Source organism: Nerophis lumbriciformis, linkage group LG12, assembly GCF_033978685.3.
Source record: "Nerophis lumbriciformis linkage group LG12, RoL_Nlum_v2.1, whole genome shotgun sequence".
NCBI lineage: Eukaryota > Metazoa > Chordata > Actinopteri > Syngnathiformes > Syngnathidae > Nerophis > Nerophis lumbriciformis.
This window is the reverse complement of record NC_084559.2, coordinates 6,556,660-6,569,733: the sequence shown is the minus strand read 5'-3', so window position 1 is coordinate 6,569,733 and position 13,074 is coordinate 6,556,660. Positions and strand designations below refer to the sequence as shown.

Here is a 13,074-nt window from a genome sequence, read left to right as displayed (position 1 = left end):
ACAATTCTACGGCGGGGGTGCAGGAGGCGGGGTTACTGGAGCCTCAGCCAGTACGTCTTTTGCAGCCGTTTTATGATCGCTCAGCACAAGAAATACGTTACACACATACAGTTGTTGACAAAATACACTGTACATTATATACCTCAGCTAGCTAAACTATGGAAATGTATAATATAATTCATATAGCAATACGGTCTCACTGCACAGAAGGCCAGCAGTTAGCCGAGTCCACAATCCATGTTGAGGCACTGAGTGACGTGCCTCAACTGGCTGCTGTTCACCGCACCGTCTCTTCTCAGTATTTGAACGGCAAATGTGAAAATTCAGCGATTTTGAATAAAAATAATCTAAAACTGGTGAAGTTAAATGGAAAATAACTTTATAGTATAATCACTGGATACATATAACAATTTAATTATTTTTTTTTCTTTTTACATTTTTTTTCTTTCCATGATGGCAGGTGAGGCCCCGCCTCACCTGCCTCTAGTGACTGCACGTCACTATATATATATATATATATATATATATATATATATATATATATATATATATATATACATATATATATATATATATATATATATATATATATATATATATATATATATATATATATATATATATATAGAACCGTTTTCGAACATCATCCCTATGTGTGTGTGTGTTTTCCACTTACCTCGCTGGCGGACTTGGATGGTCCTAAGCGCCAGAATGTTCTGCTCATCAGAGAGAAACTGTTTCATCTTAATGAAGGGTTCTTTGCCTTTGACAGTCAGCTTCCTCCAAGGTTTAGGTCTGGCCAGGATCTCGCTGACTGAGCCTTGGGAGAGGCCCAGCACATAGTGGCCAAACACACGTTGGCCGATGTTATGTTTGAGTAGCTGTTCCTTCACCTGGAAGGCAATCTCTGCCGTGTCTATCTGCTCGTCATCCCCGGCAGTACTGGAGCCGCCACTCTCTGACTGGTCGCTGAGCAGGCCTGTGTCGCTACCGCCTGATCCTTGCGTGCTGGACATGAGGGCCACCTTGGCTGCGTACAGCGCAGTGGGGAAGGCCATGTGGCTCTCTTTTTTCAAATGCGGGGAGAGGAGATGCTTGTGGAGGAGGTGGTCGGCCGACAGTCGGTCACCAGAGCACGGCGACACAGAGAAGGGACGAGGGAGGTCGTGGCCGGAGGAGAAGCCGTCCAATGTTGGAGGACCAGGACTCAGCGAGGTGCGGCCGTTCACCTGAGATGACGAGGAGGTGGACCCGGGTGGCCTGCCTGTTTCTCTGCCTCCATCCTCAGAGCGGTCATCATCTACGATTAGAAAATGACATGTTCTGCTTTGCTCGGACATACAGTATATATAGTACTGGTAACACTTTAGTATGGGGTGTCATGTCTGTGTAATCATGTTTTGTTTTAGTCATGTTTTGTTTAGTTATTGGACTCTTTAGTTTCTGGCTTTTCACTCCCTTGTCTTGTTTCCATGATTACCCATTAGTTTCACCTGTTCCACGTTTGGACTCATTGTGCACTCTTGTTTGTCACCATAGCAACCCATTAGTTTTCACCTGTCACGTCACGCACCTGTTTCACGTTTTGAGTCACGCACCTGTTTTCGTTAATCATGTCTGTAGTATTTAAGTTCATTGTTTTCAGTTTGTCTTTCTGGTGACATCCCACATTTATGCTCTGCACATTTCTGACACTTTTTTCATGTCCATCGTTCACGCTGCTGCTTTTGTCCATGCCAAGTAAGTTTTGTTTATTAATGCCACAGTTAGTGTTTTTTGTGTTGTTCATAGTTTCTGCCTTTGTGCAAGTATTTGTTTTCATAGCCAAGTTGTTTCTCCGCCACTGTGCGCGCTTTTCGTTTGTACTTTTTTTTGGATAAAATTAAATAAATATGTTCTCACATTCCCGTCTCACCCGAGCCAACTTTCCGTTGCCTTCTAGAAAAACTAAACCCCAGGACCCAGTCATGACATGGGGAACATATTCACCATTAATTAGTTGCTTATTAACATGCAAATTAGTAACATATTGGCTCTTAATTAGTCATTATTAAGTACTTATTAATGCCTTATTTTGCATGGCCTTATTATACAACCAGTAAGCCATTAACTAAGAGTCTTCCCTCAATAACCTCAGAATTATTGCTTATTAGTAACCCTAACCCTTATATCTTCCCCTAGTCTCCAAATAACTCTAAATTAAGTCTTTGTTACTTAGAATATGTTCCCCATAATAAAGTGTTACCATAGTACTGTAATATATAGTACTTTTTTTTAAATTCTTATATAAATAAATATTAATTAATAATTATTACTAGAGTTGTCCGATAATGGCTTTTTTGCCGATATTCCGATATTGTCCAACTCTTAATTACCGATTCCGATATCAACCGATACCGATATATACAGTCGTGGAATTAACACATCATTATGCCTCATTTTGTTGTGATGCCCCGCTGGATGCATTAAACAATGTAACAAGGTTTTCCAAAATAAATCAACTCAAGTTATGGAAAAAAATGCCAACATGGCACTGCCATTTTTATTATTGAAGTCACAAAGTGCATTTTTTTTTTTTAACATGCCACAAAACAGCAGCTTGGAATTTGGGACATGCTCTCCCTGAGAGAGCATGAGGAGGTTGAGGTGGACGGGGTTGAGCGTCCCGGAAGAGTTAGTGCTGCAAGGGGTTCTGGGTATTTGTTCTGTTGTGTTTCTTTCTTTCTTTCTTTAGTTTATTTCGAACATGAACACACTTACATCATAATACATCACACAATTTCATATCATTTCATTTGACATCATGCCTGAAAAGGAGTAGGAAGAAGCAAAGCTCATTTAATCCTACCCCTTTCCCACTTCAAAGCGTTTACAAATATATAGAATCATTTACTGACCTTTTTATATAATAAAATAACATCTATGAATTAGTATACAACAGTTTTGTAATATGTAATTAATTAATTAATTCAGTCATTATTAACATACTGATTATGTTGTGTTACGGTGCGGATGTTCCCCCGAAATGTGTTTGTCATTCTTGTTTGGTGTGGGTTCACAGTGTGGCGCACATTTGTAACAGTGTTAAAGTTGTTTATACGGCCACCCTCAGTGTGACCTGTATGGCTGTTGACCAAGTATGAATGGCATTTACTTGTGTGTGTGTGAAAAGCCGTAGATATTATGTGATTGGGTCGGCACGCAAAGGCAGTGCCTTTAAGGCACGCCTCCAATATTGTTGTCTGGGTGGAAATCGGGAGAATGGTTGCCCCGGGAGATTTTCGGGAGGGGCACTGAAATTCGGGAGACTCTCGGGAAAATCGGGAGGGTTGGCAAGTATGACTGGGAGACGCAACTGCTCTGTACGTCTCCCTACGTCCGTGTACCACTCCGCACAGCGGCGTTTTAAAAAGTCATAAATTTTACTTTTTGAACCCGATACCGATAATTTCCGATATTACATTTTAAAGCAATTATCGGCCGATAATATCCGACAGTCCGATATTATCGGACATCTCTAGAAAATACATCAAGACATGGACTTTTTTCTAATATGTTTCTAAATTGTCACACTTTTTCACAACAATGTGACATGTACAAAGTACCAAGGAGGGTATATTTAGTGGAGTGTTATAAGTCTCGTCTTAAGACCCACTTTTATTCTTTGGCTTTTAACACTATGTGAGTTGTGTGGTCCTCTGTCCTCTGTGTTTTTTTTTTTTTTTTTATAAATTTTGTTTTCTATTTACTGTTTTAATTGGTTTTACCCTTTAAAATCGTTTTTAATCATATTTATTTTTATATTGTTTTTATATTGTTTTTATATTTATTTATTTTTTGTTTTTATTCAGTCATTGGTGGAGCATAATATTGTTTTTAATATTGTTTTTAAAGGGGAACATTATCACCAGACCTATGTAAGCGTCAATATATACCTTGATGTTGCAGAAAAAAGACCATATATTTTTTTAACCGATTTCCGAACTCTAAATGGGTGAATTTTGGCGAATTAAACGCCTTTCTAATATTCGCTCTCGGAGCGATGACGTCGGAGGGTGTAACAACACGAACAGGGACGGATTCAAGTTGCACCAGTGGCACAAAGATGCGAAAGTGGCAAGAAATTGGACGAAATTTGTTCAAAATACGAGGCTGTGGAGAAAGCCGACGAAATGGTCAGTCGTTTGTTCCGCACACTTTACCGACGAAAGCTATGCTACGACAGAGATGGCAAGAATGTGTGGATATCCTGCGACACTCAAAGCAGATGCTGACACCAATTCCAAAACTGGACAGATCAGCTTTCAGGAAAAGAGAGCGGATGAGGGTATGTCTACAGAATATATTAATTGATGAAAACTTTATTCATTACTTTTACGTAAATTATTATACATAAACTGTCAGGCTTGTCCCTGACAGTTTGACTGTGTTTTAGTTTTTCCTCTGCGTTTGTCTTAGTTTTCTGTCAGCGCTTTTTATTTTGTCTTCTATTCCTGATTGTCTCCCTGAGTGCTGCTTCCCCTCAGCTGTGGCTGATTGGCACCTGGCCACACCTGGTGTCAATCAGCCAGCTGCTATTTAAACCTGCCTTCCCCTCCAGTCAGTGCTGGATTATTGTCATTGTCATAGTCATTACTACCTGTCTTAACACTTGTCGTTGTAGCTCTGTCTACTTTTGTTTCACTCTGCTCATGTCCTAGTTCCTTCGTGTCACAGTAAGTGTTTTTGTTTCTTGTCCAAAGTTAGCCTCTGTGCTATTTTAGTTCATAACCAAGTTTGTTCTCCGCCTTGTGCGCACCTTTTGTTGTTACCCTTTTGTTTGTTGTTTTGCCTTAGTGTTTAATTAAATCATGTTTTCTCGCACAATGCCTTCCGCCTTCTCTGCATCTTGGGGTTCGTGTCCTACAACTCCTGACATAAACTGTGTTTACCAGTAATTTAGCTTACAAACATGTATTTTTTTCAATCATTCGAGTACATTCGGGTAGTCTTGTGTAATGCAGTATTTTGTGTCTATTTAGGTATGGTTAACCTGAGTGCTGAAATCGTGGAAAAAATATATGTTCTTAGCGCGCCTGAAATGGGCTGTCTGCACTCTCAAAGTGCATGTTGTTGCCAAATGTATTTCATATGCTGTAAACCTAGTTCATAGTTGTTAGTAACTATCTTATCAGACAGTGTTAAGCCGCTGAAATCCGAGTCTGAATCCGAGCTAATGTCGCTATACCTTGCTGTTCTATCCGCCATGGAAAATGGACGGGTGTATATAACGATGGTTAAAATCAGACACTTTGAAGCTTTTTTTAGGGATATTGCGTGATGGGTAAAATTTTGAAAAAAACTTCGAAAAATAAAATAAGCCACTGGGAACTGATTTTTAATGGTTTTAACCCTTCTGAAATTGGAAACATTCTTGTTGTTTAAATGTGCTATATAAATAAAGTGGATTGGATTGGATATTGTGTGGGATTCCAAGCATGGTCCCAAAACAAAGTGTTAATGCCATAAAGAAATAATAAATTCAATAAAAAAATATATGGCATGTGAACAGCAATAAGAACAGCAAAAATAAAACATGTGGTATAATTATTTAACCACATGTTTGCTGTTCCTGTGTGTTGTTTGCATGTAATTGCTTAACTCATCAATCAATAGACAAATATATCACGTTCTGTTCTCGCCTGTACAATGTAAACATATCAAATAATATATACTGTACAAAAAAATGAGAGCTATTTTACCAGTGCTGTGCAAAATGTGGGCCTTATCCAACAGGTATTTGTGAGATGGAATAAATTCCTCCTTATCCAGTAAAAGCACATCCGTGGTCTTGGTAGAGTCCTAGACATCCAAACACAGAGTTAAACGCGTTTAGATGAAATGGACTACTGGAGCCGTAGACATCCTGACCATGATTGGCAACCGAAGACGAGGAAGAAAATACAAATGTACCTGGGATGAGCTGCCATTCACAGAGGCCAGTTTCATGACTTTTAGGATACTGTGGGTAAAGACGTAGACAATTGATTGACCTACATTCAAATCAGTAAAATACAAACCCCGTTTCCATATGAGTTGGGAAATTGAGTTAGACGTAAGTATAAACGGAATACAATGATTTGCAAATCATTTTCAACCCATATTCAGTTGAATATGCTACAAAGACAACATATTTGATGTTCAAACTCATAAACATTTTGTTTTTTTTTGCAAATAATCATTAACTTTAGAATTTGATGCCAGCAACACGTGACAAAGAAGTTGGGAAAGGTGGCAATAAATACTGATAAAGTTGAGGAATGCTCATCAAACACTTATTTGGAACATCCCACAGGTGAACAGGCAAATTGGGAACAGCTGGGTGCCATGATTGGGGATAAAAGTAGATTCCATGAAATGCTCAGTCATTCACAAACAAGGATGGGGCGAGGGTCACCACTTTGTCAACAAATGCGTGAGCAAATTGTTGAACAGTTTAAGAAAAACCTTTCTCAACCAGCTATTGCAAGGAATTTAGGCATTTCACCATCTACGGTCCGTAATATCATCAAAGGGTTCAGAGAATCTGGAGAAATCACTGCACGTAAGCAGCTAAGCCAGTGACCTTCGATCCCTCAGGGTGTCCTGCATCAACAAGCGACATCAGTGTGTAAAGGATATCACCACATGGGCTCAGGAACGCTTCAGAAACCCACTGTCAGTAACTACAGTTGGTCGCTACATCTGTAAGTGCAAGTTAAAACTCTCCTATGCAAGGCGAAAACCGTTTATCAACAACACCCAGAAACGCCGTCGGCTTTGCTGGGCCTGAGCTCATCTAAGATGGACTGATACAAAGTGGAAAAGTGTTCTGTGGTCTGACGAGTCCACATTTCAAATTGTTTTTGGAAACTGTGGACGTTGTGTCCTTCGGACCAAAGAGGAAAAGAACCATCCGGATTGTTCTAGGCGCAAAATTGAAAAGCCAGCATCTGTGATGGCATGGGGGTGTATTAGTGCCCAAGACATGGGTAACTTACACATCTGTGAAGGCGCCATTAATGCTGAAAGGTACATACAGGTTTTGGAGCAACATATGTTGCCATCCAAGCAACGTTACCATGGACGCCCCTGCTTATTTCAGCAAGACAATGCCAAGCCACGTGTTACAACAACGTGGCTTCATAGTAAAAGAGTGCGGGTACTAGACTGGCCTGCCTGTAGTCTAGACCTGTCTCCCATTGAAAATGTGTGGCGCATTATGAAGCCTAAAATACCACAACGGAGACCCCCGGACTGTTGAACAACTTAAGCTGTACATCAAGCAAGAATGGGAAAGAATTCCACCTGAGAAGCTTCAAAAATGTGTCTCCTCAGTTCCCAAACGTTTACTGAGTGTTGTTAAAAGGAAAGGCCATGTAACACAGTGGTGAACATGCCCTTTCCCAACTACTTTGGCACGTGTTGCAGCCATGAAATTCTAAGTTAATTATTATTTGCAAAAAAATAAATAAAGTTTATGAGTTTGAACATCAAATATGTTGTCTTTGTAGTGCATTCATCTGAATATGGGTTGAAAAGGATTTGCAAATCATTGTATTCCGTTAATATTTACATCTAACACAATTTCCCAACTCATATGGAAACGGGGTTTGTACATGTTGGTTCCAAAACTAATGGTCACCTGAGTTCAGTTTTTATCTCTTCATAATCCATTTGACATCTCAATTTGGCTTCTAATCTCTGCAATGGCAAAACCAAAGAAAACACGTTTTTATTGCATTAAATGTAAAAAGTCATCCAAAGGACCAACATTTGATCACAGTTGAATGTGTCGGAACCACGTACCTCGATAGCTTCGGTCTTGTAGGCCAGCTGCCGCTCCAGCTCTATGATCTGATTGGCCGAGTTCTCTTGAACCTCCTGCAGGGTGAACTGCAGCCGCTGAACGTTTTCAAGAAGACGAATGATTTCACGATCTTTAGCGAGAAGCGTGGTCTCCAGTTCGGAGGGCGACACCTCACCCTTCTCACTGCTCTCCTGGCAGGGTGGAGGTGGGAGAAGGAAATAGGGAAGCTTTGTGAGCCACAAACTCTCTGATCAAAGTTCTCACATTGGTTAATTATCTTGCAAGGTTTTGATTGATTGATTGATTGATTGATTGATTGATTGAAACTTTTATTAGTAGATTGCACAGTACAGTACATATTCCGTACAATTGACCACTAAATGGTAACACCCCAATAAGTTTTTCAACTTGTTTAAGTCGGGTCCACGTTAATCAATTCATGGTAAATCGCTACTTTTTTTCCCCAAGCTTTGCACCCTGCGGTTTATGCAAAGGTGCGGCTAATGCATGGATTTTTCTTCGCTAACGGCTAAATGATTAAAAAAAAAGATTAAGCAAAGAAATCAAGAAATTGTTCAAGTCAAAGTGTTTACAAATTACAAGTAAAAAAAAAATCCTGGTAACATCTTGAAGGAGATTGATTGATTGATTGAGATTTTTATTAGTAGATTGCACAGTACAGTACATATTCCGTACAATTGACCAATAAATGGTAACACCCGAATAAGTTTCTCAACTTGTTAATCAATTCATGAGAACATCTTCTTCATTTCATAAAGGATGAATAAAGCCATCAATTACTTTTATGTTTTGTTTGATCAGCCGTTTTACTGCCGTGTTACAGGCAACATTTGGGAAAAATTATGGTATGTAAATAAACATTTACAAAATATTCTATTTAATATATAATTTCTCAACATAACAGTATATATTTGCAGCTTAAAGTCAAGTTTTTTCTTCTTCTTATGTACTGATCTGGCTTGTAGTCTGGAAAATACGGTAGTTCTACACTACAAAAACTGAAATCTAAGTACCGGTAAGATGAAATATCTCAAATAAGGGTGATATTTGCTTATTTTCTGTCTGATAAGATAATTCTTCTCACTAAGCAGATTTTATGTTAGAGTGTTTTACTTGTTTTAAGTGTTTTGGTCCTAAATGATCTCAGTAAGATATTACAGCTTGTTGCTGAGATTTGATGACCTATATTGAGTAAAACATGCTTGTAACTAGAATATCAACTGTTGCAAAGCTGTGTCATCAACACTCACAAGTATAAAACTACTTTTTTAAAGTAATAATTTCTTATTTCAAGCATGAAAAAAAAATAAATCATGACTTTGACACAATTGTGTCTCATAATTAAAACAGATGACAGCCAAATGGACTTTGCTGTTTTATTTTCAATGAAACTATAGAAAATACGTACTCATATAGTCGTACACTTGGCACAGTACAGTAAACTGACAGTTAATATTTCAACATTTAACATTTCAAACAATTTTGAACAGAAATAGTTCATGCACATTCAGATAAATTCCTCAAAATTACAATTAAAAAGATTTGGCCGGGGGCCGGGCTGTATATATGCGCACTAATTGACTGAAAGAGCACGCACTTGGCGCGATGATCAGAGGTGGGTAGTAACGCGCTACATTTACTCCGTTACATCTACTTGAGTAACTTTTGGGATAAATTGTACTTCTAAGAGTAGTTTTAATGCAACATACTTTTACTTTTACTTAAGTATATTTATAGAGAAGGAACGCTACTTTTACTCCGCTACTTTTATCTACATTCAGCTCGCTACTCGCTACTAATTTTTATCGATCTGTTAATGCACGCTTTGTTTGTTTTGGTCTGTCAGACAGACCTTCAAAGTGCCTGCCTTACTGGTGACGTTTCATTTCGTTCCACCAATCAGATGCAGTCACTGGTGACGTTGGACCAATCAAACAGAGCCAGGCGGTCACATGACCTGACTTAAACAAGTTGAAAAACTTATTGGGGTGTTACCATTTAGTGGTCAATTGTACGGAATATGTACTGTACTGTGCAATCTACTAATAAAAGTTCCAATCAATCAAAAGTGTGAAGGAAAAAAGATAAGTTTTTATTTCAACCGTACAGCCCGTCAAAAGCCTAAAGACTGACTGCACAGTTCCTGTCTTCACAATAAAAGTGCCGCTCCATCGCGCCTTCAAAACAAGAGTCTCCGAAAGCCAGCGCAAACAAGCTAGCAAGCTACGGAGTTTGACGCCAATATATTTCTTGTAAAGTGTATAAAAACGAATATTGAAGCTGTACAAATAAGATGCCAAAAACCCACCACTTTCATGTGGTATTAGACAGAAAGAAGGAACTTTTCTTCTCCTCCATTTGAAAACGTGGACGTTATCAGCACTACTGTCTGATTACAATCAACGCAAGTCATCAGAATCAGGTAATACACCAACTTATATTCTAGTCTTCATGAAAGAAAGGAATCTATATGTTAAACATGCATGTATATTCATTAAAACATCTTTAACATGTAAACAAAAACAGCAAAATAAATACATATAAATTATATACTGTATATATCAATGTATATGTATATATATATATATATATATATATATATATATATATATATATATATATATATATGATATGTGTGTGTATGTTACTCATCAGTTACTCAGTACTTGAGTAGTTTTTTCACAACATACTTTTTACTTTTACTCAAGTAAATATTTGGGTGACTACTCCTTACTTTTACTTGAGTAATAAATCTCTAAAGTAACAGTACTCTTACTTGAGTACAATTTCTGGCTACTCTACCCACCTCTGGCGATGATGTCATGTTATCCATGGAAAAATGCATTTTCAGACCATATGATTTGCCTGAGCGGCTAGGAGACCCCGAGAGTAACAAGCGGTTGCCTTGTTGCCTTTCCATTAAGAACAATAAACTAGTTTTTAGTATAAGTTTGCTGGTTTCAAGAAATGTAATGCCGAGCGCATATCATTATGTCAAGATAATGGCGTTTACTTAATTTAAGAATATTTTTCAACATATTGAGCAAAAAGGTCTCTTTTTTTTTTTTTTTTACCAAGAAAAGTGCACTTGTTATTAGTGAGAATATACTTATTTTAAGGTATTTTTGGGTTCATTGAAGTTATCTAATTTTACTTGTTTTGGAAAGTCTTGACAAGCCAAATTTTCTTGTTCTATTGGCAGATAATTTTGCTTAGTTCAAATAAAATACCCCTCATTTTTGTATTTTTTTCTCTTGTTTTTGAACACTGACTTTTTGCAGTGTAGTTCTACGGATATAAAAAAAAAAAGCGTAACCTTTACCTTGCTAGTGCCCTCTGCTGGGTGAGGGCCGCTGGCTAACTGCTCCTTTAGCCTCTCCACCTCCTGCTGGGCCATTTCTGCTCTCTGCCAAAACATGGTTGAAAACGGATCGTGCTCCAAGTTACATTCATTTGATGATGACAATCTAATAAAAGGTGAAGGTAATCAAGGAAGGTTCGGTGTGAGCGTTCTGCTGAGGCAGCTAGTTGAGTCAGCTCACTTTATTCAACAAACCGTTCACCTGCTTTTAATAATAATAATAATAGATTTTATTTGTAAAAAAAAAAAATAAAAAAAATAAAAATATATATATATATAAATAAAAGTTAAGCAAACAACCTCAAAGTGCTACCGTGTATTGGAAAAATAAATAAATAATAATAATAAAAAGATAATAAAAAATAAAAAGTAGAACAGCCTAATAGCTAGAATTAGTATGCATATATCTAAAAAAAAAAAAAGGCTTTTTAAAAAAGAAGGGTTTTTAAACCTTTTTTAATAGCATCCACAGTCTGTGGTGCCCTCAGGTGGTCAGGGAGAGCATTCCACAGACTGCTTTTGTCGCGCCCGATAATTAACGATTCATTTTGAGAGCTGTTATCGAGGAGATTCTGGCAGAGAACAACGCGATGAGGAAACAATCACATGCGAGTGAGGAGAAGAAGAGAGAAAATCAGCAGGAAATGGAGGCGATGAACGCGGTAACTAAGAACCTCAGCACACTCGCGTCAATCGCGCTCTGCAGTCTCCTCTGATGAGGGCTGCCATGCTCGCGCCAGCTGACACACTCAGGGAGGGGAGGAAGGTGTCGGGGACACGGGACAGGGAGAGGGTCTTCATTAAAGCCAGGCATGATTACAGCAGTGATTGGCCTGACGAAGGAACATCTCACTCAGAGTTTACTCACCTGGTTTGCCTTCTCGAGTTGGGCCATGATGGCGCTAACTTCGTCTGCCCTGGGAGACACACACACACACACACTGGTTATAATTTGGAATGACCAAGTTTTTGATCATCACTTGTGGGGACCTCCCGTTCTGCAGGTTGTGGAGGCATAAAAAAAAATGGTGTAAAATGTCCACTGCCCAGTTAGCTCATACACGTCTTTAAATCTCTGGATTGATGAAGTAATGTGCTGATCATTCTTACTGGGGACCCTGGGGAAAAAGAGTTCATATGGTTCATGGGGACCAAATCTAAATAATTTTGCATAATTCACACAAATTTCTATGTGACTACGGAGGACCATTAAAAAAAAAAAAAAAAAAAAAAAAAGTTCAAATTAAATATGTACGGAGCCCCTAAAGGTACATGGGGGAAATATTTTTTTTAATGATTTTTTTAATTTTTTTAGACGTGTATCTCGTGCGCACGAGATAGTTTCTTACATACATGTCTAAAAAAAATTTTTTTTTTTAAATTATACATTTATTTTTTTATAACTTTATAAAAATTATCTCGTGCGCACGAGATGGTTTCTTATATACATGTCTAAAAAAAATAAAAAAATAAAAAACTATACATTTATTTTTTTATAACTTTATAAAAAGTTTAGAGATAGTTTCTCCTGCACACGAGATAGTTTCTTATATACATGTCTAAAAAAAATAAAAAAATAAAATAAAAAAAAACTATACATTTATTTTTTATTTTTTTATAACTTTATAAAAAGTTTGGAGATAGTTTGGAGATAGTTTCTCGTGCGCACGAGATACATGTCTAAAAAATAAAAATAAAATAAAAATAAAATTATAAAAAAATAAATTTCCCCCATGTCCCTTTAGGGCAGAGGTCCCCAAACTTTTTGACTTGTGGGCCGCATTGGGTTAAAAAAAATTTGGCCGGGGGCTGGGCTGTGTATATATATATATATATATATATATATATATATATATATATATAC

The 13,074-nt window shown here is 37.7% G+C and overlaps 1 protein-coding gene across 1 annotated transcript in view; it reads right to left on the bottom strand.

Annotated features, from left to right (window-relative positions):
• The window catches only part of LOC133595358 (homeobox protein cut-like 2), a 328,330-nt gene that overhangs the window by 22,011 nt on the left and 293,245 nt on the right, over positions 1–13,074 (bottom strand). Inside the window, exons 9-15 of the mRNA XM_072914271.1 lie at positions 12,079–12,127; positions 11,172–11,255; positions 7,828–8,019; positions 7,664–7,722; positions 5,953–6,001; positions 5,742–5,841; positions 677–1,300 (exon numbers count right to left, since the gene is read on the bottom strand). Coding sequence (XP_072770372.1) covers positions 677–1,300; positions 5,742–5,841; positions 5,953–6,001; positions 7,664–7,722; positions 7,828–8,019; positions 11,172–11,255; positions 12,079–12,127 — 1,157 coding nt within the window. The remainder of the gene's footprint in view (positions 1–676; positions 1,301–5,741; positions 5,842–5,952; positions 6,002–7,663; positions 7,723–7,827; positions 8,020–11,171; positions 11,256–12,078; positions 12,128–13,074) is intronic.